This window comes from Artibeus jamaicensis, unplaced genomic scaffold, assembly GCF_021234435.1.
Source record: "Artibeus jamaicensis isolate MK-2021 breed Jamaican fruit bat unplaced genomic scaffold, CSHL_Jam_final contig_464, whole genome shotgun sequence".
Taxonomy (NCBI): Eukaryota; Metazoa; Chordata; class Mammalia; order Chiroptera; family Phyllostomidae; genus Artibeus; species Artibeus jamaicensis.
Window position 1 is genome coordinate 5,672,633 of NW_026521842.1, and position 24,884 is coordinate 5,697,516.

At 51.2% G+C, this 24,884-nt stretch overlaps 1 protein-coding gene across 4 annotated transcripts; it reads left to right on the top strand.

Annotated features, from left to right (window-relative positions):
* The first annotated feature begins 5,253 nt into the window (after positions 1-5,253).
* Positions 5,254-23,760, top strand: KCNG4 (potassium voltage-gated channel modifier subfamily G member 4). 4 transcript variants are annotated; one of them, XM_053666796.1, is made up of 5 exons: positions 5,752-5,772; positions 5,858-5,926; positions 6,305-6,510; positions 7,648-8,410; positions 17,672-23,760. In XM_053666796.1, coding segments are annotated over exons 3-5 (1,536 nt in total). In that variant the 5' UTR covers positions 5,752-5,772; positions 5,858-5,926; positions 6,305-6,508; the 3' UTR covers positions 18,443-23,760. The 4 variants fall into 4 exon arrangements, with proteins under 4 accessions (XP_036998318.2, XP_036998317.2, XP_053522771.1 ...); XM_037142423.2 differs by having other exon boundaries at positions 5,254-5,926; XM_037142422.2 differs by lacking the exon at positions 6,305-6,510 and having other exon boundaries at positions 5,254-5,772.
* Positions 23,761-24,884: the final 1,124 nt, after the last annotated feature.

Below are 24,884 nucleotides of genomic sequence, written 5' to 3' on the forward strand. Positions count from 1 at the left end.
AGCGTGTGGCTGGTAGGAAACGATGCTGTGACCAGCCTTCTAACCTTGCCTTTTGGTGCACGTGCGCGCACATCTTTCGTGGGCACACACCTAGGAGCAGAATTGAGGGTCATCAGCTATGCACATGTTCAGCCCCACGGTGCTTCATAAATTCTTTTTAAAAATATTTTATTTATTTTTATTTTCAGAGAGAGGGGAAGGAGGGGAGGAGAGAAACACTGATATGTGAGAAAAAAATTGATTGATTTCCTCTCACACATGCCCCAAATGAGGACTGAACCAGTAGCCCAGGTATATGCCCTGACTGGGAATTGAACTGATGACCTTTCAGTTCACAGGCTGGCACTCAGTCCACTGAGCCACACTAGCCGGGGCCCTTCATAAATTTCTGAATTAATTGGCAACATCGGAACTTGAGAGATTTACCACGAAATCAGGATTTCAGCTCTTCTTTCCAAATGTCAAGATGCCACAACACCGGACCCACATTCTACCTTTGTGAGTCAGGGGTGTAGGTTCCGCACTTGGCCACGACCCCCACCAGCCTACCTTGCATCGTCTGCCTGGCCCCTGGAAGGCACCTTGACTTTGGGATGCCCGGTGGTCAGTGACCCAGGTGTGCCTTTGCTTCCAATTCCTAGTAAACACTACTGAGCTGCCTTGGTTTTCCCAGCCAGCTCACGGTAAATGGTCCCAGCGGCTCAAGGACTACGATCAGGTCACTCCAGTGGAGTCGGTGGCCTTAGCCAATAGCCAAATCTCCCTGATGGGTGTGGTTAAGTCTAAAAGAGCTGAAGGCCGGACGGCCGGGGCCCACCAACAGTTGTTTGCCTAGCACCTTCCCTGTGGTTCCTCCTGTCTGTTTGGCTTCTTTCCCACCCTCCCCTCGAGACCCTCCGTCACTGCCTCGTTATTTACGGCCATGTCCCCCCAGCCAGGTCTGATAAACCACCTCTCCCTCTAGGACCGGCTCGTCCTCTGCACTGGTACCAGCATGCCTTGTAATAGACCTTTAAAAAAAAAAAGCTGTAAATCAATACATACCCAGGGTTTTAAAAAAATTAAACAATAAAGAAATTTCCCTCTCTCTCTCACCCCTTCCCACAACTCCTGTTTCCCTCCCCAGAGACAACCACAGTTTCTAGGTCTTTTTATCCATTTTTCAGAAATGAATGTTTCATGCACACAAACACATGCACACATACATGCCCCTCCCGGCCATGCCTACACAAACCAGGGCGCTCAGTATGGTCTCTTCCGCATCTTGCCGGTCCTTTCCCATCTGTGTACATAGATCCCTGCTCCTTTTCAACAGGAGCTCTTTTACAACAGCTACAGCGCTTCCCCCCATCTTTATGACCAACCTTTATTGAACCAGCCCCCTGATGAGGGACATTTTGGTCACTTCCACCCGCTGCTCTCACAGACAATGCCGAGGTGAGTATCTCTATGCACATGTCCCTGCACTTTCACGAGCATGTCTGCAGGATAAAGTTCTAGACGTGAGATTGCAAACCAGGGAGCATCTGCATCTCTGATGTTGATCGATAGTGCCAAATTGCCCTTTAAAAAGGACCAATTTACGCTGCCTCCAGCAGGGCCTGATGAGTTAAAGTTAGCCCTGGAAAAGGCATACCTGAGGGGTCACTCCTGACTTCAAGTACCCATTCCCAACCCGGCTGCACCTTAGAACCACCTGGGGAAATTTCAAAGCCATCCTCTGTTTGGATCCCCAGACCTCAAATCTGATTCCACTCATCTGGGTGCAGCTCAGTCATTTGGAGTTTGTTTTTATTTTATTTTTTCTAAGTGTCCAGGGTGATGCTAGAAGGTTCCACGGTGGAGAAACACAGCTTCAATCAGTGGCTCTCCCAGGCCAGTGTGAAGCCACAGTTCTTAGCAAGATAGAGAAGCCCATCGTTTTGTATTTCTATCTTCATCTCTGCTCTCTGTTTGTGTATCTGCTACTCATGCATCAAGGTTTACCTAGGGTCCTGCCTTGGCGCGCGCTGCCCTGGCTTCCCTGGGGTGCACTAATATATGGAGCCGCCTGGCACAGGCTTGCAAGAGCCAATTATTAGCATCTGTTCCCTGCTCAGCATTCAGGGATATTACGTTGTTAGCATGAAACTGGTCATGGTAGGAGTATTTACACCACAGTGATTGGCAAATGCTACAATCAGAACTCCCCCCGCCCCATCCAGAAATCCAATTATTATCATTCAACAACACACTATCATTTGTTGTCTCCTCTGATCACTCATGGCACCCTGGGATCTACTCCAGCTCTTTTCATCTCTGTTACCAGGACCCTTGAGCTCCTATAATCATAATAATGGCAGTGATGCAAATAGTAATTTCTCACTGAGCATTTACTAGGTGCCAGGCACTGAAATCAGTGTTTTCCATGCATTAACTCATTCACTCCTTACAATAAGGACTAACATTAGCCCATTGTTCCTGAGATGCACAGAGGAAAGGGGACTTGCTCAAGGTCACACAGCCAGTGAGCATCACCATCGCAGAGCAGATGCTCGATAAATATTTGTTGAATGCATGGATGGATTCCAGCTTCTAGAAGCAGATGTTGGGAAGCCTGGTTACATAGGCAAGGCAGGGCCTTCTCCTCAACAAATTGCAACTATCTATGATGGTTGGTGTTTGACCTGCTTGCCCCCAAACCAGTTGGACTTATATTGCTGCTGTAATAAACACCACAATTCCAGCAGCTTAAAATAGCACAAATTTATTATCTCACAGTTCTGGAGCCCCAGAGGGGCCTCCCTGGGCTAAAAGATGTCCAAAAATTAAATCTGGGACCTGCAAGTATATTACTTACCAGACAAAAGGAATTTTGCAGGAGTGATTGAATTAAGGATTTAAAAATTCAGAGATTATCCTGGATTATCCAATGGGTTCAATGTAATCAGAGGTTCATAAAAGAGAGAATCGAGTGTGTCAGAGGAAGAGATGTGAGGACAGAAGCAGAAGTCAGAGTGATGTGTGTACAAGCCAGAGAGTGCAGGCAGCCCCCAGCAGCTGGACACGGGTTCTCCCTGGAGCCTCCAGCAGGAATGCAGCCCTGACAACACATTGACTTTAGCCCCATGACTGGACTCTGGCCTCCAGAACAGCAGGATCTGTGTTTTTGTTACAACTGCCACAGCAAACATACATGGTCACTGCGGCCCCATCCTGTATCTGAAATGTGTGGCAGGCGCAATCCTTCAGAAGAGAGCAAGGAGGGGCTGGCATGGGCTGTCCTGTGCCGGGGACTCCCAGGCTGTTGGAAAGAGCCAGGGGCTGGGCTCCCTCCCTGGCTAGCTGAGGTCAAGTGCACACAATAGGGAGGGATGCAGGAAGGCAGTGGCCTTAACCTAAAAGGAGACTGGAACCTTAATAAGCCCTGTGGAAGGGCTCAGTGAATGCTCAGGCCAGGGGTGATGATGGGCCTGGACGCTGGGTTAAGATTAAAGGTCGTGCAGCTGCAGCACAGTGGCGGTGCTGACAGCAGGCGCTGGGGCTGTGGGGAGATCATTACACAGCATCCTCACTGGCCTTGTCCTGCTGTGGCCTGGACACTCTCCCCCTTCTCTGGGTCTCAGCTCCTCTATACATCACGGGGGGCTTGTACTAGATCAGCACCTCTCAACCCTTCTTTTAAAACACTTCTTTTTTTTTTTAAACAGCAGACTCCTTTCTTCAAAAAAAATCTTTCTTGTGGAACTTGAATTTGTTAAGATAATATTCATAACAACAGCAAGCACTTAACTGGGACTTGCTCCACCTCAGACACTCTTCCAAGCACCTCCTAGATGTGAATTGATTTGTTCAATACTCACAACATATCAACAGGTACACACTATCATCTTCATTTTACGCATGAGGGAATTGAGGCACAGAGAGGTTAAGAAACTTGCTGAAGGTCACCCAGCAAGGAAGTGGTAAATTCTTGATTTGACCCATATATTCCAGATCCAAAGAGAACTAACTGAGAGGCAAGGGGACATATTAGGGGAGATTTAGCCAGAGATTAAGTCAAGGTAAATAATAAAGAGCTCAGGGAGGTGGGAGGACAGAGAGAAAAGAGACGGGAAAAGCAGCCTGCACCGGAAAGACCATTTTGGAGTCCGGTCAATGACAGGTGATAGAGCAGCTGTCAGAACTGAGAAACCGGGGAGTCAGGGGTGGGGGAGAGTGACTCCATTGCTGACAGGTGCCCTGTGGTTTCTTTCTTACAGTGGGCTGAGTGTGGAGGCGGGGCCTGCAGGGCGACAGCATTCATCTGGGCTGCACTTGAAGACTTACTATGGGAAAGTGATCAGAGTGGAGGTGACACAGTGAGTCAGAGAGTCTCATCCCTGTGTCCTCCTTTTTTTCACCCCCCATTCCCGGTCCCTTGATCATTTTGCAGAACCCTGAGGTTTTAAGCAGTGCTGTTTGTCAGCCCCCTGCCCCGCACCACCTCCATTCAGTCAGCCTCTGTGATTGGTGTGGGTTTGTCCCCATAGCCCAGGTCTCAGGGAGCCCACCAAGGCCAGCAGCTGCTGCCAGCCCCTCCAGGAGGCTGTGGAAGGCTCAAGCTCAGGCCTTCCTCACTCCTGGATCCTCGCATCAAGATTCAAAGTCTCTTTAAGTGCAGATTCCAACCAGCAAGGTGACCTTGAGCAAGCCTCTTCCCTAGGCCTCCGGACCTTGTCTGCAAAGCACAGCTTGGAAGCCAAGAGATCAGACCTCAGAACCTCTTAAGAAAATTAAGAAGAGCCAATGTACATTGAGCGCCTACATGAGAAGACGATTTTGCAATTTCTGTCATCACTTCTTTGACTGTCCTCACTTGACCAGGGAGAAAACTGAGGTCCAGAGAGATGGAGTGACTGACCAAGAGCACACAGCGAGGCAGCGCAGAGCGGAGGCCAGGACGCAGACCCCAGAAACTACGCCTCTGCCTCCTGGCCCTGACCACACCAGGCAAACCCACAGAAGGGGCTCGCTCTGGGGCTTCTGCTGTGAACCCCAACCCCTCCCATTCTCCCATTTTTTACAAACAAGAACAATGAGGCTCAGAGGTACTAAGTCACCTGACTCAAGGTCACCCAGCGGTTTACACTGAAGTCAGGAATCCAGGTGCATGTGATTCCAGACTCATACCTCTTCCTGGTCCCTGCAGCCTCCAGAACTCCCACCCAGTGGTGGGAGGCTGGGCTTCTCTGAACCTGTCCCAGACCTGGGCTGGTTCAAAGCAGCGAAAAGTTCCTCCTGCAGCCGCTAGCTGAATACCTGCCCCTCACCAGCATACCCTAAGGAGCCTCCAGAGTGCCAGTAGCTGCAGATGCCCCGGCCCCAAGTTATCCTCTGCTCCTTCCCAGTTATGCTCCTCCTTGGAGGGGAGGGGAGGACAGCTCTCCTTGCTCTTAAGGCGGTTGGCAGAGCAGCGGCTGCCGCTGCTGCTCCAGCTTGCTGCCTGGCTGATTGAGAGATTACTCCTAAGCCCTTCCCATTTCCAACCCCTTTCCCCCACCCCCGCCCCTTGCAGGACCACACTGGCTGTCCCCGTGGGACACAGAGTACAGATTCTGGAACCGAAGCAGGACAGCTGGACCCGCTCCCTCCTAGCATGAACCCCTCAGACTCTTGCCTCTCGTAGGAGAAGGGGCTTCTGGGTCCCCTTAAAAGCCCCATCCCACTCCCCCAGGGCTGTTCTGCAGCAGCTGGAAAGAGAGATGCAGAATGAATGAGTTTTGAGTTTCTGGAGGAGACAAGGGAAGAAAGGTTGGAAACTAACTCTACCAGAAACTGCTTGTTTGGGATTTTAAAAATTTCCCTTCATTTCCACCACAAACCTGTCTCTTCCCAGGACATCAAGACGTGGGCTCCTCTTGCCTGGAAGAGAAACAGCTGGAAACAGGCTCCCTGAGACAGGATGGTGAGTTAGCTTCTGGGGAAGAAGTTGGCGTTTGCTGCAGGGATGGGCATCGGCAGGACACTGAAACATCCTTGGCCAAAGTGCCGTTGCAAGTGACTGGCTTCCCCATGCTCTGGAAAGAGCTTTGTGTGCCAGCTGTGTGGTGGTGGCTGGGGGCAGTGGATTGCCAAGCTGGGGGTGTGCAGTGAGTGCAGAAAGTATAGTTTGGGGAGTTCTAGAAACAGACCCAGGCTGGGAGGTAGAGCCCTGGGTTGGGTTTGGATTTGTTGTGTGACCTTGGATGAGTCACTTCAGCTCTCCGAGTCTTGGTTTTTGCAACCAGAAAATGAAAACACTTGGGAAGGGCTCCCTGGATTTCCAAACACTCTCTCTCTGCAGGCTGCTTGTCTTCCTCCGGCCATACGTGCAAATGAAGTAAGGCGTGCAGAATAGCCTGATGTGGCATGGCGAGCAAGTGTGAAATGCATAGGCTGTGATTCCACTCTTCGCTGTCTGCCGGAATCCAACTGGGTCTGCAGTTGAGAGGAACTTTTCTTTCCATTCAGCAGCTGAGTGTTTCTCTTGACTGGAGTGCGTCTTGGAATGTAAGGTTATAGATGCTCTGGAAACGGCTCTGGCTCCCATGAACAGTGTAGGAAATGGTTGCAGGATGCTGAGGATGAGCACTATCATAGAGATGATTTTTCAAAGGGCGTGGGCAAAAATCTAAAACCCTATTCTAAATCAGGAGCCCCAGATAGGTCTGAAATGGAGAGAGCATTAGAGGACGCCTCATTTTGCAAATGACGAGACCGAGGCCCAGAGAGGGGGAGTAGCTAGCTCAAGGTCACACAGCAAGGGTGGTGAGATAAGCACCCAATGAACATGGAGGAGTGCTGTCATGGAGAGTGAAATCCTCCAAATGAGAAAGCTAACAAGAGGGACAAGGTGACCATTGTGGAACTTCTTCTGAGAGTCAGGTGCCATGATAAACAGGGTCACATTCCTCCTTACTTAACCTTCCTAGGCCTTTGTTCCTCATCTGTAAAATGGAAACATTACTGTCTGTTTCATGGGGTTGTTGAGATGAGTTACAAGGTACCTGGCTTGTCAGATGCATCTAGAAGTGTTTTTAATATACACTTCATGTATATTACTACATGGAACCCTCATTGTGCCCCATGAGGTGGGCACTGAAACTATCCCAGCTGTATAGATAAAGCAAAGGGTTTAGAGTGGCTGGGTAATCCACCTGCGGTAGCAGTTCTTAAAGGGTCGGAACCTGGCAGTGACCTTGAGAACCTCTTACACACTGAAGCCCTATTTTTATCAACTGTACCTTGCAAGGTTGGTACAAGTTTTGCCATGGAGTGAATGATGCTGAAGTCAGAGAGGTTAAGGTACATGCCTGAGGCCACACAGCCTGAAAGTGCCACAGTTCTGACTCATCCAGCTCAGGACTGAGCTCCCCAAGTCCCAGTCCACATCACGTCTAATTCCAGGGCTGCCGAGAGATAAGTGTGTGCTTCTCCAGGAAGGGAGGGTATGGTCTCCTTTTGTTCACTGACAGAAGCCAAGTGCATGGTAGGTGCCTAATAACTCTGTGTTAGAGGGAAGATGAAAAGAACGAATAATGCAGATACAGTGGCAGGAAAGCAGGCCGGAGAAAACCGGGGACATCTAGGACTCTGCCCTAAGGCTGATTCCCCCTGCTTTCTTGCTCTTTTCCTCTTGGGTGCCAGGACGTCGACGGCAATGCCCATAGCCTCCAGAGTCAGGGGCCTGCCAGCCAGGCACCATCACTCCGGCTCCTGCAGCCCTCTGAGTCAGCTCTTGCCTGGCTCCGTGGAGCCACCGTCCATCAAGGGCCATTACTACCGCAGGGCCCGGAAGGTGGGCGCGCTGGACGCCTCCCCGGCGGCAGACCTGAAGAAGGAGATCCTGGTGAACGTTGGGGGCAGGAGGTACGTTCTTCCCTGGAGCACGCTCGACGAGTTTCCCCTGAGCCGCCTGAGCAAGCTCAAGTTCTGCCGGAACCAGGAGGAGATTGCGCAGCTCTGCGACGATTACGATGAGGACAACCAGGAGTTCTTCTTCGACAGGAGCCCCAGTGCTTTCGGAATGATCGTGAGCTTCCTGGCGGCCGGCAAGCTGGCCCTCCTGCGGGAGATGTGTGTGCTGTCCTTCCAGGAGGAGCTGACCTACTGGGGCATCGAGGAAGCCAACCTGGAGAAGTGCTGCCTGCGGAAGCTGCTGAAGAAGCGGGAGGAGCTGGCGGAGCTGCGCAGGGAGGAGGCCCTGCAGCGGCAGAGGGAGGCCTGCGGCCCCGCCGCGGGCGCCTCGCGCTGGGGGCTCTTCATGAACTGGCTGCGGGAGATGGTGGAAAACCCGCAGTCGGGGCTCCCCGGGAAGGTCTTTGCTTGCCTGTCCATCCTTTTTGTGGCCACCACAGCGGTCAGCCTGTGTGTCAGCACCATGCCCGACCTGAGGGCCGAGGAGGACAAGGTAAGTGGCTTCTGACCGGGGTTCATTTCTCCATTGGGCACAGTGCCCAGGGCCCACGCGACTCAGGGCTCATGAAAACATTTTCATGTCTTTGAAAACAAGAAGGAAAAAATGAATATTACCCAGCATGGATTATATTTATTTTTAGACCAACAGTCATGAAAGAGAATTTTTAATATATTTTGGGGGGAAGAGGTTCACAAAGGCCAAGGTACCTCGGGCCCCACGAAAGTCATAAGGTGGTTCTGCCTCTGACGGTGAACCTGGACATTGACAAAGCCGCCCCTGTTCTTAGCAGGCCTGGCAGGTCCAGCGTCTTGGCTCCCGGCTCTGTGACCATTGGAATTGGCTTCATTTCTCTGAGCCTCAGTTTCCTCCTCCATAAAATGAGTAGAGTTCTACACCTTCGGGGCTCTCATCATGGGTTTATTGGGCAATATTCTGTGCCCTGCCTTCTTAGCCACCATTCAGTGGGCAACCCAACTCCATTTCTGGATGAAGAAACTGAGGCACAGAGCATTTGGCTTTCTCACAGTGACAGCATAAATATGCCAAGGAGGCAGAGATACTCTGTCCTCAGTTTTTCTGCTTCTTAACTCCACTCCTGAGCTTCTCTGTCATTCTTACTGAATGGGGAACTGAGAGATACAGTAACTTCTAAGTGACTCTGCCCGGGGAGGCCAGAGCAAAAAATTTAAAATTTTCTTGTCTACTCCTGCGCTCTCTTTCCAACCCCCACCGCCCCAGGGAGTCAGACGGTCTGAGAAATGAGACACAAATCTGAAACTTTGTTGGGAAGGTTATTAGAGAGCTTCAAACTAATTTAAAATGTTGCTCCTGCCCAGCTTTATACTCCTCCATGGCTCCCGATCACTCTAACTTACAGAGCTTATACTACTGTATATGGAAGGAGCCCATAAATGAAACACGTATGTAAGACAATGCAGCCCGTATGTGAGCTATAGCCATGGTCAGTCAGTGTAGGTTCCCTTCCCTTAAAGATGTATTCCAGGGCAATATGGTAGGATCAGAGAACTTTGCAGATAGAAAGCACTTGGATGGAGAATCAGCCAGTTCCTCACACAGCGTAGGCTCTCAATAATGATTTGTTGCATAAAATGTATCTCATCCAACTTATAAATACTTAGTCCTAAAGTAAACTAACCAAAATATTAGACTTTCAAACAGCTTTTCCTCCCCATAGAGGACTATTGCCCCAGTTGCAGGCATTGTTTACATTCTTTAGCACGATATCATGTGATTTAAGATCCTGCTCATCCACAGAAATATTTACACGTGGACACTGCAGGAAAAATATTAGGACAAAAAAATGGCCTTCACCCCCTATCTCAGAGGGTGCCCTTGATCCCAGTAACTGAGGGAGGACCCCTGGATTTCTACCAGCCCGCTTCTGTTAGGGATTTTCAGGGAGCCAGGATTTAGGCTGGGCAGAGGGACAAGGACTTTTCAAAGCCTACTGCTTTGAGAATTACCCAGGGTATGAACCCAAGTCTGGTTTAATGGAAGCTCAGAAAATCAAATCAGAGGTGGAGAAGGGGCCACAGAGCCAGGCAGCCCCAGGTCTGAGCAGAGCAATCAGCTGTCATTCCTGCTCCTGGGTTTGGGGGATGTCACCTTGTGAAACCGCCTTCCCTTGCACTGCTGGGAGAGGCTGGGAGATGCGGCCCTCAGAATAAGTATCTATTTCTGCTTCAACAATAATGATAACTCAGAGAGCCAGGAGGCTGAAGGTGGTGCTGTCTTTGTTCTTTCAAGACCATCTTTTTATTTACATAAAAAGATGATGTTCTCTCTCACCACAAATGCCTGGTGTTTCATATTTGCCTCCAGGGAGATCAGTCCGAAAGCAGTGATTGGGCGAATGGGCTGTGACTCGGGCCATGCTGGACGGCTCCTTCTGGCTCTACTCACTTAGCCTGTTTTCAAGGTTCACCCACGTTGTAGCATGTGTCAGTACCTCACTCCTTTTTGTTGCTGAGTAATAGTCCACTGTCTGTTCTGATACAGTTTGCTTGTCCATCCGTTCAGTAATGAATGCTGAAACTTCCCACATTCTTTTCTCCCCTCTGCCCAAGTCCTCTGCTAAGATTCTCAATTCTGTCATTCATTCCTGTGCCCTCCCGCACAGCCTCAGCCTTGCCGGACAGCTCTGCTTGTCAGAGCACTTTCCCTCCCTCTGGGGGAGGCTGAAGGTCATTGCCAGCTGCAGCTGAACACTCCTTCCTCCTCTCTTGACCTCTTTCTTCCTCTTTACTGGTACTGAGATAGCCCAACAGCTGCAGACAGACAGTATCTCTACCTGGAAAGGAGCCAGAATCTCTGTTTCTCTGGTCCTGGGTTCAAATCCCAGCTCTGGTACTCCCTGGCTTGGCCCTTGAATGAGTCGCTCTATTTCTCTGTGCCTCTGTTTTGTCACCTATCAAAGTGGATAATGCCAACACCTACTCAGAGAGTGGCCATAGGATTGAGTAACCTGATTTATCGTGTGCCGGCACAGAGTGCAGCTCGCTGCTCTCGCCCACCCTTTGGAACTCAGCTCACACCCCTCCCACCTGCTCATCTGCTCTGCTCATCAACTTCTCTCCCAGCTCACAGAACCCACACGGTGGCGGCAGAGGCGGGGCCAGTCCACTTGGGTGTCTTCTCCATCTGTGTCCAGTGCCCATCGACATCCTTCATGTAATCGATAGATCTCCCCTGAGGGCCTACTCTGTGCTGGGGACTCGGCGGTGACAAGTACAGGCACAAACCTGCTCTTGCTACCTGCCTGGCAGCCTTTGCTCACTTCTCCTCCCACTTTAGATTCTACTTTTGTCCCAGAGGTTTGCTTGCCATGTGCATCGGATTGAAGCTGCGCACAGTGGCCTGGGTGGTCACAGAACCGCAGTGGGGCTCCGGCTGGGACAGCAGGGGCTCTGCACTTCACTGACCCTCACATCCTGTACTGTGGTCTAGGCATCTTGCTACGATGCCGGGCTGGGGGAGGAAGGCACAGAGAGATTTTAAAAGACCAGGTGGAACTATGGGATACCCCTTGAACCTTCAGCAGGCTGCCCAGAGGCACACATGGGGAAAATCACAGGCAGGCAGGAGGGAGGGAGGGAGGCATGAGCTGCCCAGTGGAGCTCTGGGCCCAGCGCTGAGCAGAACTGGAGGTGAGAAGTGGCTGAGTCTGGCCACAGCCCAGAGAGGCAGCTGGCAGACGGCTGCAGGTTCGGCGAGGGCCCATTCTAGAAGTTCCGTCTGGGAGGGACTCAGGGCCAAATTCTTGACCTTGGAGCTTTCCCTGAACCCTTCTGTCTCTTGCAGTGATACCTGCCAGCTCTGCCTTGGGAATATGGCCAATGGCCTTCTCATGAGGGCGCAGCTCAACTTTCAGGCTGTAGTTTCTACCTCCCACCTTTGATAAAAAGCCTTGTGCTAGAGCCAGCTCCTCCTCCTCCTCCCCTGGGCCTCTCCTGGATGGATCACAGATCAGCTCCGTGGACAACTGCCTGCTTTCTGTGCATCCTGATATTTGGTAATTACTCTAGGGAAGTCTTCTTAACCTGGTTTTTTGGTTTTGGGGTTTTTCTCCCCAGCTGAGTGTCCCTGTGTTTTGGCCAACAAGTTCTCCCCATTTCCTGGAAGGGGCCCATCTTTCCTGCATCTGGAGCACACGCTGTTCCTCTGGCCTAGGCACACTCTCCGTCTCTGGGCCCGGCTCCTAGTCCCCATCGGCTTGGCTCCACACACTCTCGGAGCTCCTTGTCCCGGCATTGAGGAGTGGGGGCGGCTGGGAGGAGGGAGTGCGGGGGATGGGGAGAACTGGGGAGGGGGAGGAGGCTCAAGGCAAGGGGAGAGTCAGGAGAGAGTTCTGGAAGGGCCATAAAGGAGGCCAGAGAGGGCAGAGAGGAAGGGAGAAGCCAAGAAGAGGGATGAATCAGCACGGCCAGTCCCAGAGAAGTTAGAATAATCAGCCCAGATTTGAGGACAGGGCCAGAGGCACGGATGGGGGAAATTACAGGCAGGCAGGAGGGAGGGAGCAAGGCCTGAGCTGCTGAACGGAGCTCTGGGACCAGCGCTGAGCTGATCTGGAGGTGAGAAGTGGCGGAGTCTGGCCACAGGCCCAGAGGGGGAGCTGCAGGCACTGCTGCAAGAGACAGAAGGGTGCGGGGAAAGCTCCGGGGTTCAGAATTCGGCCCCAAGTCCCTCCCAGCTGGGACTTCTAGAACCAGCCCTCACCGAACCCGAACCCGTAGCGTCTGCTGGGCAGCCTGTCCAGATGGACCCTCAGGGACGGTGGCTTTGCCCTCAGAAGGTCCTGCCCGCCCTCAGACCCCAGAGCCCTTCAGAGCAGCTCTGCTCTGGGACTTGGGGAAAGAAGGAGGGGCAAGGCTGCAGGGCCCCCACTTCCCTGCCTCCTCACCCGGGACTGACTCAGCCCCTTTGCACTTGGACCCCGGTTTCTTCCTTTTTAAGATATACTTCACATCCTATACCATTCATTCTTTTAAAGTGCCCAAGTCAGTGGGGTTTAGTTTACAATTGTACCATCATCACCACTATCTATCAATAATTTCAGGACATTTTTGTCACTCCCACAAAAAAAACGCAAAAACCTGTGCACACTATTAGCTACTCCAAATTCCCAAACCCCCCAGACACAATCAGCCACCATCGTACTTTCTGTCTCCACGGACTTGCCTCTTCTGGCCATTTCATGTAGATGGAGTCATACGATCACTGTCTGGCCTTTTGTGCCTGGTGCCGTTCACTGAGCGTAAGGGTTTCAAGGTTCATCCGTGTGAAGCGTGATCGGTTCGCGATCCTTTTTCTTCTTTTAGTGCCTTCTGTTTCTATGACGGGACGATGTCCCCCTTTAAGAGTACACCAAATTGCGTTTGTTCGTTCTCCAGCTGGTGGGCATCTGGGTTGCCCACACGTGGGCTGTCACGAATAAGGCTGCTCTGGGTGTCACATACAAGTTTGCTGCAGGTCCCTGTTTTCACTTCCTTCAGGGACACCCCTAGGAGTGGGGTGTCGGGCCAGAGAGCAAACGTCTGCTTGAGGGACCACCAACCTACTTCCACAGCGGCTGCACATTTGCAGTCCTGCCAGCAATGCTTGAGAGTTCTAAGTTCTCATCCACACCAGCTCTCGTTGCTTTGTCTTTAGAATCATAGCCATCCTAGTGGGTGTGGAGTGGTAGCTCACTGTGGGTTTGATTTCTGGCCCAGTTTTTAAAATTTTTATGTATTTATAAAAATGTTTTTATTTTTAGAGAGGGGGAAGGGAGGGAGAAAGAGAGGGAGAGAAGCATCAGTGTGTGGTTGCCTCTCGAGGGCCCCCTCCTGGGGACTTGGACTGTAACCCAGGCATGTGCCCTGTCTGGGACTTAAATCGGTGAAGGTGACCTTTTAATGCTGGTGCTGGTGCTCAATCTACTGAGCCACACCAGCCAGGGCCTGACCCAGTTTTGTTTTGTTTTAAACTCTTCATTATGGAAAATTCCAGGCATTTACAGTAAACAGAATAACACAATGCACCCCAAGCACTCATGACTCAGCTTCCACAATTGCCCACATGTGCCATTCTTGTTCTCTCTCTGTCTCTGTCCCCTCCCTACTCCAGTTGCTTGGTATCATTCCTTTTATTTTTATTTACAGTTTTATAAATAAAATTTATAAGCATTGAAATGCACGCTCTACTTAGCTGTTCAATTTAACAAATGGACAGCCCCATCGACCCAGAAAGTTCTCTCAGGTCCCTTCACACTCCACCCCTGCCCACCCAGAGGCAGCTGCTGTTTGGGTGATGTTGTCCACTCTAGATGAGTTTTGCCTGTTCTTGAACTTGACATGAATGGAGATGTGCATCTGGCTTGTCCCGCACCACATGTTGTCTGTCCCTGTGGTTGCGCTGCTCACGCCTCCAGACTCCTCAGGCTGACTCACGTTCGTCTTCACTGCCTGAGCACACCTCATTCCTGCTGAGACAAGGGCCACCAAGAGGGTGACCGGCCATCCTGGTTTGCCCAGGACTGAGGGGATTCTGGTGACCTTAGATTTTTCATGTTCAAATCCAGAAAATTCTGGGCAAACCAGGATGAGTTGTTTAACCCACGTGCAAAACACAACTGGAAACTTTTTTGGAGAGGAAAAAAAGTAACGTTTCATTCCTTTCTATTTTTCTTCAAATATTGGCTGGTCTGGGAATTCTTTTCTTAGCTAGAGCCCCATAAATCCCTGCTGCCCCAAGGCCAGCAGCTAACAGGGCATTTCTCTGGGGATCAGGGCTGGGAGGTCAGTTTAAGGATGCAGAGCGGAATGGCAGTGCAGGGGTGAGTCGGCAGAGAGGGCGTTTGCTGCAGTGCCCGGAGGTGGCTAGGCCAGCCAGGCCCGGCTGCAGGAGGGAGGTGGCTGGTGCATGCCTTGAATATCCAAACACCGGCCTCAGGGGCAGTAGGGGGACCCACAGAGCTCTCAGGAGACACCTTCCCGAGCTATTGGGTCACTGGCCTGAAACAGCTATTCCCAGCAACCACAGGCTCTTAAGCCAGGAGGCAATCTCCTAGAATGTCAATGATGAAAAACTAGGGAGAATCTACCCCGGAGTCTGAAAAACTTCCAGATGCCCAAATATCTGCATTTGTAACAAACACCATAGGAGATTCTGATGCAAGGGGTTCTAATTCAGCTTTCAGAAGTACTGTTTCTGTTCTAATGTCTTCACTGGAAACCGGAGCACAGAGAGAGGGAGTTACCGCAGCTTGGTCACACAGCAAATTTGTAGAATTGGTGAATGAGGATCCTAACTCCTGAGCTCTCCAGGATCCCGAAGCAAACCTGGGCAAATGCAGCAAAGACCTCCCAGTGAGTTCGAGAATTTCCTCAGGTTCCTGTAGAATCTAGCAATAGGAGGAGGGTATTGTTACCCTTAAACTGACTGGGCAGGCCATGTCTGTGACCAGTCACTCATCTCATAAGGACAGCTCTGAAGTGTAATGTGCCTGCAGGTGCCATAGCCTGTTACCTGCTTTATAGGCTGCATCCCCATTCATCACAGCAACTTCTAGGGCAGAGAACCGAAAGCCCGAAGGGGCTAAATAACATGCCTGAGTAAGTGGAGGTGTGTGATTTGAATCTGGGTTACAGGCTCCACGCCCTCAACAGCACTCCCACCTCCTCCCACCCCTTCCATAGACCAGATACAGGTCAAGGGAGAAAGCTGTCCAGCCCTGGACAGGCAGACAGGGGGCAGAGCAGATCAGCCCGTTTCTCTTCCACCAGCAGCCAGACGTAAAGGACATTTGTCAATCTGGTATTCCTGTGGGCCCAGGCACTGGAAATAATTTCTTTTTCCACTGCAGAGCCTTTTAATACAAAGAAAATTGCAGTTGTCAACATTTTGCTTTTCAATGAGGCAACTGGCTTTGGTCACACATTTATTCATCCATCATAAATATAAATGTATATATTCATATATATATTTGTATATTCAGGTTCTCAACTCTGGCTTCACATTAGAATCATCTTACAGAGCTCCTGGGAAATTCTACTGCTCAAGCTCAAATCTAGATCAATTAAACAGAATCTCGGAGGTCCCAGCCCAGACACCGGGATTTTTTCAAAGCTGCACAGGCGACTCTGCTGTGCAGCCAAGTCTGGGAATCGCTGTGTGGGACCAGAGCCTCTGAGACTTTAACATGCATGAAAACACTTGCGGGCCTCGTTAAAATGCAGACTCTCATTCCTCAGGAATAGGGGAGGGCCCAGGATTCTGTGTTTCTACCAAGCTCCCAGGGGAAGTGGATGCTTCTGGTTCAAGGACCACACTTTGAGGAGCAGAGGGGCTTGGGATCCTGGTAGAAGTAAGAAGCAGGGAGTGCAGATGGCAGGACGACGAGTCCACAACAGTCCCCACGAGACAATTGTGGGAACAGTCACAATCGTGTCACGGGGCCTCTCTAGGACGTGGGAGCCCCTCTGCCCCACCAGCCTCCAGGCCCCCAGAAACATCTGCTTCTCTAGTGTTTTATCCCACCCAGAGCCTCACTCAGGGCCTCGCACAGGGCGAACGCCTTAGACGATATTCTTGGATGAATAATAAACAAGGGAAGGCACGCAAAGAAGTCACAAAATAGAGTGTCGTGGCTGAGAGACCATCTCCTATGTCTGTGAGCTCAGGCAAGTCATTTCACTGCAGGGGACCGTGTCCTGGGTCATAAAGTAAGGCCGTGCTACCCACTCACGGTGTCACTGTGCGGCTTCAGTGACAGCACTAGAGCTGCACCCGGTCCACAAGAGGGGCTCCTACTGCAAAAGGTACAGTCTGGCTGCTGTAACAAAGAGGCCCCAAGATGCAATGGCTTTGAACAAAACAGAAATTAATTTCTCCATGAAGAGGAATCAAGGTGAATAGGCAGCTCTCATTCTGAGACCCAGGTTTTTTTTTTTTCCTACCCTGATGCTCCATCCTACCCTGGGCTGTTGGTTCGATCTGCTGGTTCCAAGTTGGGTTGCAGGGCCAAATGGGTTGTCCCAGCTCATGGGGAGAAAGAGTGTGCAAGAATTCACACCGTATCGTGAGTTCTAGAACCAGAGGTGGCATGCATCATATATGTTTACATCCCACAGGTGGGGACTTGGTTCTTTGGCTACACCTAGCTGCAAGGGAAATTGGAAAGATGGCCTCTGGTCTAGCTGACCAGGCACATGCCCAGCCACAATTTGATAACTATGTAAAAGGGGGCTCTGGTAGTGCGGCTCAATTGGTTGGAAAGTTGTTTCACGAACTGAAAGGTTGCTGGTTCGATTCCCAGTCGGGGCTCATGTTTAGGTTGCAGGTTTGATCCCTGGTTGGGGTGCGTGGGGGAGGCAACCATTTGATGTTTCTCTTTCACATTGATGTTTCTATTTTCTCCCTTTCTATCTCTCTCTAAAATAAGTAAGTAAATTATTTTAAAAGGAGGTTTTGGTGCACAACTAAGAATCTACAGCACAGCTCAATTGAGATAGATAATATATAGAATAAAGAGAGTGTATAGTATGTATAGAATATATAGGAGTATATTAATATGTACAATCTACATGTAGAATCTATATCAATATTCAGTATGTCAATATTCCACATAGTCCATAGATAGATAGATAGATACCCATATTGATATAAATATATGGGGTGGCTTTCTGACATGGTTATTTCCCCCCATTTCCAGTGCTTTTGCCCGTCCACTCTGCCATCTCGTTGCTTCTCTAGGGTGAATGCTCTCAGAAGTGCTACTACATTTTCATCGTGGAGACTGTCTGTGTGGCGTGGTTCTCCCTGGAGTTCTGCCTTCGGTTTGTCCAGGCCCGGAACAAGTGCCAGTTCTTCCAAGGGCCCCTGAACATCATCGACATCCTGGCCATCTTCCCCTATTATGTGTCCCTGGTGGTGTCCGAGGAGCCCCAGGAGGAGAATGACAGATCGGGCGGGAGCTCCTACCTGGAGAAGGTGGGGCTGGTGCTGCGCGTGCTGCGGGCCCTGCGCATCCTTTATGTGATGCGCCTGGCCCGCCACTCACTGGGGCTGCAGACGCTGGGCCTCACCGTGCGTCGCTGCACACGTGAGTTCGGCCTGCTTCTCCTTTTCCTTGGTGTGGCCATCACCCTCTTCTCCCCTCTGGTCTACGTGGCAGAGAATGAGTCTGGGCGGGTCCTGGAATTCACCAGCATCCCGGCCTCCTACTGGTGGGCCATCATCTCCATGACGACGGTGGGCTATGGAGACATGGTCCCGCGCAGCGTGCCAGGTCAGGTGGTGGCCCTCAGCAGCATCCTGAGCGGGATCCTCATCATGGCCTTCCCAGCCACGTCCATTTTCCACACCTTCTCACACTCCTACTTGGAGCTCAAGAAGGAGCAAGAACAACTCCAGGCCCGCCTCCGCAGCCTGCAAAAAGCCACCACAGCTAGTGAACACGAGCTCCTGAGTGATGTGGACGACCTGATCCTGGAGGGACCCGCCTCCCCCATCAAATACAGTTGACTCAAAACCCCTCCTGAACCTGCGAGCACTTGAGTCCACTGCCCTCAGCTGACATGGGCTTGAGAACGGCAGGTGTAGACCATGCGGTAGTACATTTCTAGAGCTTGGCGGGCAGCTCCTGAAGCTAAGAGGGGCTCAAGGCCAACAGTGGGGTGGATGTGATTCCTGACCCTCCTGGCCATCACAGTCCAGGCTGCCATTAGCCGTGTCACTTGTCTTTTCTTGTCTCCCTGCCCGTCCTTGAGCGTATCCACTTTTGCTGGGTTAGGTCAGTCTCCATTCTCATTTCCTTCCCAGCAGAGTGTTCAGCATCCCAAGCTGGAATCCATTCTCCTGCAGAGCTGAGCCTACAGAATTCCATTCCTCTCTCCCGGGTCACCCCAGCACCAGGACCTGGAGGGCCCAGTCACTGCAGACCCTTCTGCTCAGAGCTCCCCACCTAGCCCCCATCGGAGTTCCAGGAGGAATCAGTACATTCTCCTGCTCACCACCACCAATGGTTTTCCTAACACAGCCACCTTCCCCCAGTTCTGGAAGCTCTTGCCAAGAAGGCAGAACTGGTCTCTTTGTGTTAAACTGCACAGTGGCTGTGAGCATGCCATTCTTCCTGAGTTGCCTAGGACCTGGGCAGAAATGCTGCTTGCCAGCCACAGCAAAACCCCCTTAGCCAACTAGATCCTGGTGGGACATTCTCCGATTATCCAGACTTTGACTTTGACAGAGGCTTACTCTTGCAGGGCTCTGAATTGTCCCTTGAGAGGATTGCTCCTGCTGCTAGTTGTTCCAGCACTGCGGGGACCTAGGCTTTCCACCTTCAGTGAAGCCACCACAGACAGACACAGTGTAGCTTCGGCACAGAACCAAGGGATCTGTCCCTCGCCGGCCCCTGGATCAAGCCTTTGATGCCAGAGGATGGACATCCTCAGCTTATATTTAAATGTATTTATTTATGTATCGATTCATTCAGTAACACAATTTGGCCCTTTGCGTCCAGAGCAGGGGGAAGATATAGGACCAAGTCATGTGAAATAAAAGCAGTGCACGCTGAGGCCAGAGTAGAAAGAACAACGAATTCTGAGCGTTTGGCTCACAGAGGTTCCTCACAGAGACACGGAAGGGTTGAGGAGGGAGGGATGTCGGAGGCTGGAAAAGTGCGTAGGGGTGAGAAGTGGTGGGCTGTGGGTGCTGCGCAGAGGATCTGGGAGATTTGTGAATGGAAAGGGGATGTCAGAGACGCTGGAGAAAGCAGGGACGTGAATGCACTGCAGGGCTGGATGGTGATGATGGGATGGGATGTGGGAAGACGGGTTTGGCACCGAGAACAACTGAGCAGTTCAGGTGAGGCACGAGGGCCCACCTCCTGCCAGTTACTCGTTGTACGTGGTGAAGCCAAGTTCTGGCATCTTGTCTGTCGTTCCCCAGAAAAGCACACCTGGGAGAGGTCTCAATGGCATGGGCCGTGAGTGACTCGGCCACTTCTCACTCCAGCTCTGCCTGTTGCTGGGACTGGCTCCCAGCCCAGCATCTTTGTTTCCCTTTGTGTCACAAACCAGGCATCTTAACAAAATTGTGCAAGGTCTGAAAGAAAAATAGGTAAGCCTATCAGCAACATTACAAGGTTCTATAGTTTCTTAGTACATGCCCAGTGGAAATTCTTTATGAAATTAGAAGTAGAAAATTGGAATCAATTACTCACATGTGGAGTTTAATTAAATGGTCTATTTTTAATCCCCAGTAATGTTCTGGGGGACTAGTCTAGCCTCTGAGCAGACTTTCCTTCATGCTGATTGGATGGCATAGGGGAGACAAGAGAGTTGCTAGGCAGTCTCTTTATCCCTATTGGCTGGAAGGAGTCTTGTGATTCCCATAGGGTTTATTTTATCTGAGGCCAATGGGTGTGACTGTAGCCAAAGGGAGAAAATTTCCAGCTATAAGCAAAGAGCAAATGGCCTTTACTTCAAGCCATTTTCATGTTGTATTGTAGATACGTCTCCAAGAGGTAACTTTAAAATGTTGTTTCATCATCATTCTAGCCAGACAGAGTTGAGCCCCCCAAAATGACTCAGGGATGGATGGTTAATTCTCCAATGCAACGCAAATGGGACTCCACCCACTGCCTCTATTCTGATGGCTTTTCGGACTTGAGAAATTGGGAACTGGAAGGCCCCTCGGACGACAGTCTAAGCAGAGACTTTCTGGGAGAGGGTCAGTGAACCCCTGGAGATTATGTATTTCAAAGTGCACAGCTTCGAAAAAAAGCCCAATGATTTCATCAGATCCCCAGAGGAATCCATGACCCCGCAAAAAGGATGAGAAGTTCTTGAGTAAGTCAGCTCCTCCACTTTAAGGTGGAGAGACCAAGACTCAGAGAGGGAAAGCCACCTGCCCGAGGCCACGTAGCCAGTTTGTTTAGTTAGATCCAAGCATCCAGGTTCCCAGCAGTGCACCCTTCGCAGGACGTATGCCACGCTGCAGCTCTTAGGCTCGTCTGAAACGGTGCCCGAACCCTCAAAGAAAACACTTCGGGCAAGGTGGTAAGGACACTCTGCCATGCTACCCTGCCCCGAGTGAATGGGGTTGTCCGGGAGATTTCGGGTGCCCACTGTCGCCCTCCTTCACCGCGTAACAGTGGGCCTGGAGCTTGGTTTCACCGCGCCTTCCCCTTCCCAGTGATCCCATGGAAACAGGAGATGGGATGGTGGTTAAAGTCTCTCTCAGCGTGGACAGCCTGCGATTCTGGGAAGTGGAGCTCATTGCAACGATTTATTCCGTGGAGGGGCAGGTAAGAAACAAGGAGAGCGGTGAGAGAGAAAAACAGACCATGGCCCCTGACTCTCCACAGAATTGTTCTCCTAGCAAAAGTCAGCAAGTAGTTCAAGTTTGAATAGAAGTTCACTGAGACCCCTGTCCGCCAGCTGCCTGCCGTGTTCCTACCCACCCCCCTGGGTCCTTACCCCACCTGACCCTGTGCCTGCCAGTACCTGGCTATTCATGCCCAACTGCCTGCCCCTCTCAGCAGCATTACACTCCCTGCCTCCCCCTTCCGCGAACTGAAATGCTAGTAATGGGCATCACTTAGTGAATGACATTTAGGCGAGTGATTTGTTAACATCTCATTTGGAAAAACATGCTAAACTAACATGAAAAAAGTGTTGCAAGAACAAGAATAGTATCTAGAACACTCAAATACACCTCTTTTTAAAACACGTTGCCCCATTTGTTTTATTATTTGCTGTCTCTCTCTATTTTTTAAAAGATTTTGTTTATTTCTTTTTAGAGAGAGGAAGGGAGGGAAAAAGAGGGAGAGAAGCATCTATATGCAAGATATACATCTATAGGTTGCCCCCGACATGCCCCTAACTAGGGACCTGGCCCACACCCAGGCATGTGCCCTGACTGGGAATGGAACCAGCCACACCCTGGTTTGCAGGCCAGGGCTCGATCCACTGAGCCACACCAGCCAGGGTTCTATTTTTTATTATATACACATAGTATGTTTTTTTGGGTCATCTGAGAGGAAGTTGACCCCGCCGTGCCCTCTGCTTTCGGAACTTCAGAACTCGGTAACTGAAGACCTGCCAGGGGAGCGTCACTTCAAGGGTCTGTGACCTCTGGACATGACACACAACAAAGAATGTGCAGGTTATGTTGTTTCAAAGTACAGAGTGTCCAGAGACATCACCAGGTTCTCAGAAGAACCCACAATTCTCCCTCAAAACCCAAGGATAGGAGGCTCTACGGTAAACCAGCCCCTTCGCTGTAAGGCAGAGAGCACCGGAAAACACAAACACTTCCGTGTGCAGACCCTAAGAGTGAGGACCTTCTCCTGGAAAACCGCGGGCAGTTACCTGCATCAGCACATTTAACTTGGACGCAATGTTTTAATTTAATCTACCGACTGTTCCAATTTTGTCAACTGACATAATAACCCCCTCTCTAGCCTTTCCCCTCCAGGACAGGGGCCGGCCTAGGACTGGGTGTCGAATTTGCTTGTCTGATCGCTTCAGTCTCCTGGGATCTGATCCTTTCCCTAGCCTTTCCTTGACATAGACACCATTGGAATTTGGCATAACTCCCACCCCTTTTCAGTAGCAGTCTCACTTGGTGTGTGTCCGTATCTCCTAGTGCAAAGATGGAGGCCTTGCATTCCCAGACAGATGCTGTGCTTGTGAGGTCGCGTCCCTCTCCAGACATCATATCTGGGAACACCATGCTCTCTCCAGTGACATAGGGACCCTTTTTTTAGGAGGGGACCCCAGGAAACACTGGTGGGGGAATGGACAGTGAGAAAGGGAAGGAAACTTGGGAAGTGCTGGCTGAGCCCAAAGGTATTCAAAGGAGAAACAAAATTAACTTCTGCTCCTGCCCCGGCTGGTGTAGCTCAGTGGATTGAGCGTGGGCCTGCAAACCAGAGTATTGCGGTTCAATTCCCAGTCAGGGCACATGCCTGGGTTGCAGGCCAGTTCCCAGCAGGGGACACATGAGAGGCAACCACACATTGATATTTCTCTCCCTCTCTCCTTCCCTTCCCCTCTAAAGATAAATAAATAAATAAATCTTAAAAAAAACAAAAACAAAACACAATTAACTTCTGCTCCCAGGCAGCCCAGATAGAACATGACGGAAGGCTGAGGGTGTCGCCTCGGGCCACCTCTGTGAGGACAGAGTGTCTGCCTCTGAAGACACTGGTCTCTGAGACTCAGAGCAGCTGATCCCTTTCCACCCGACACCAGGGGGACCTCTGTTGCCGTTCCCCTGCCCTGCCAGCTTCGAAAGCCCTGCCTCATAGCTTCTTAGAGCTAAAAGTAACTTTAGGGTCACCAGACCCAACCTGCCCATTTTACAGTCGTGGACACAGAGGCCCCGGGAGGGGACTTAATGTGACGAGTCACACAGCCGGGGGTGACAGAGCTGGGACTGCCAATCCAGTGCCCTCAGCCCTGCCCCTCGCCCGGCACCTGCCTCCCCCACCATTTCGCATCTAACCAAGGGACAGCTCCAGGAACACAGTGCCAGTTAAGAAGAGAATGAAAGTCAGGGACGCCACTGGCCGTCTCCGAGGGCCCAGTGGAACCCCCGCTGCTCGGAGCCCAGCCCCACCTCTGTGCAGCCTGCTGTGGATGACACATGGAGGAGGAGAACGCGTGACTGTCCTAACTCACCTTTGCTGTGAGGGGGAGGGAGACGAGGAAAAGGGAACAAACATGGGTGCCCTGAGCTAAAATTAGCCAGCCTTGCTGTTCCATAGGCTTCCACTGTGCTCAGCCAATGACTCAGCAGTATCACCAGGCAACCCGACCCCAACTCTGAGAGAAACATTAAACGATATTAAGAAGACATGTTGTGGCTTCTCTGGTATATTTGGGGCAGGTCTAATCTCAAAGCCTGCTGGGGCTGACCTTGGGATATGGGAGGAGGTGGAAGGGTCCCCCAAGTGAGGGGTGGCAGGGTGAGGGCCACTGCCAAGTCAGAAGTCAGGAGGGGCAGTTGTTGGGCCTGGGGCAGCATTTCTACGTGCCTGCCATGGGCCCAATGTTGTTCTAGCTCAGTGGAGGCAGTAGTTACCAAGACAGATGCTCACGTGGGCCTGGGTGGGCGGGAAGAGGGGAGGTAGGAAGACACACCACAAATAAGAAGGAAATATACAGGATGAGCAGATCTTGTGATAAGCCCTTGGAAGGAAGAGGAGTAACTATTCGTGGGGGCACAGGGGTGCCGAATTTGAACAGGTTTCTGAGGTTGCAATGGGTTTGTCAACATGTGGTTCCTCTTCCAGTCTCCCCGCAGGTAGGGGGAGGCAGGGCCAAAGTTCTGGTCACTGGAATGGGGCTGAAGGGGCTGGAGCCACTGCAGGGCCAGATGCAAACACCCCCTGCCCGATCCTCTGCAGTCTGCCCCCTGCCCGTCCCCCGCCCTGTGAGTTGCATGCAGACGCAAGGAATACACAAAGTCCTAAGGAAGAGTTTAGTCCACTACCTCTGGCCCCATGACTGTTATTGTAAGTAAAGTTTTATGCAAACAGCGCCAGGCCCACTCATTCAGATATTGCCCCAGATGAAGCTCTGGGGCTGCAGTGGTAGTGCCAAATTGTGCCCCAGAGACTGCTATGGCCTTCATGCCACCCTAAGAGCAATGGAGCCAGAAGATGGAAGCGGCTGTATCCTGAACTCTGCATGCTTATCACCCGCATCAATGGATTGAACAAGCGAGAGAAAAACTTCTCAGGGCAAGCCACTGAAACTGGGGGGTTGTGTACCATAGCAGTTGGTCCACCCTTCCACCCTGCCACCCACAAAGTGTTCATTTCCTGTGGAAGCTTCCAAAGATGTCCTTGGGCCAGACATTCCCTGGTCGCTAGCCCTGGCGGGGTGAGGAGCCTGGCTCTCCATCTGCCTTGGCTGGCTCTGGTGATCGGCCACTCTGGAAACAAGAATCTGTACCT

Excerpts from the sequence above, each read along its gene's own strand:
- KCNG4 (XM_037142421.2), top strand. The coding sequence starts at position 7,523 with ATGAAAAGAACGAATAATGCAGATACAGTGGCAGGAAAGCAGGCCGGA. Across the intron at positions 8,411-17,671 it reads TGAGGGCCGAGGAGGACAAG|GGTGAATGCTCTCAGAAGTG; the intron begins GTAAGTGGCTTC and ends TTGCTTCTCTAG.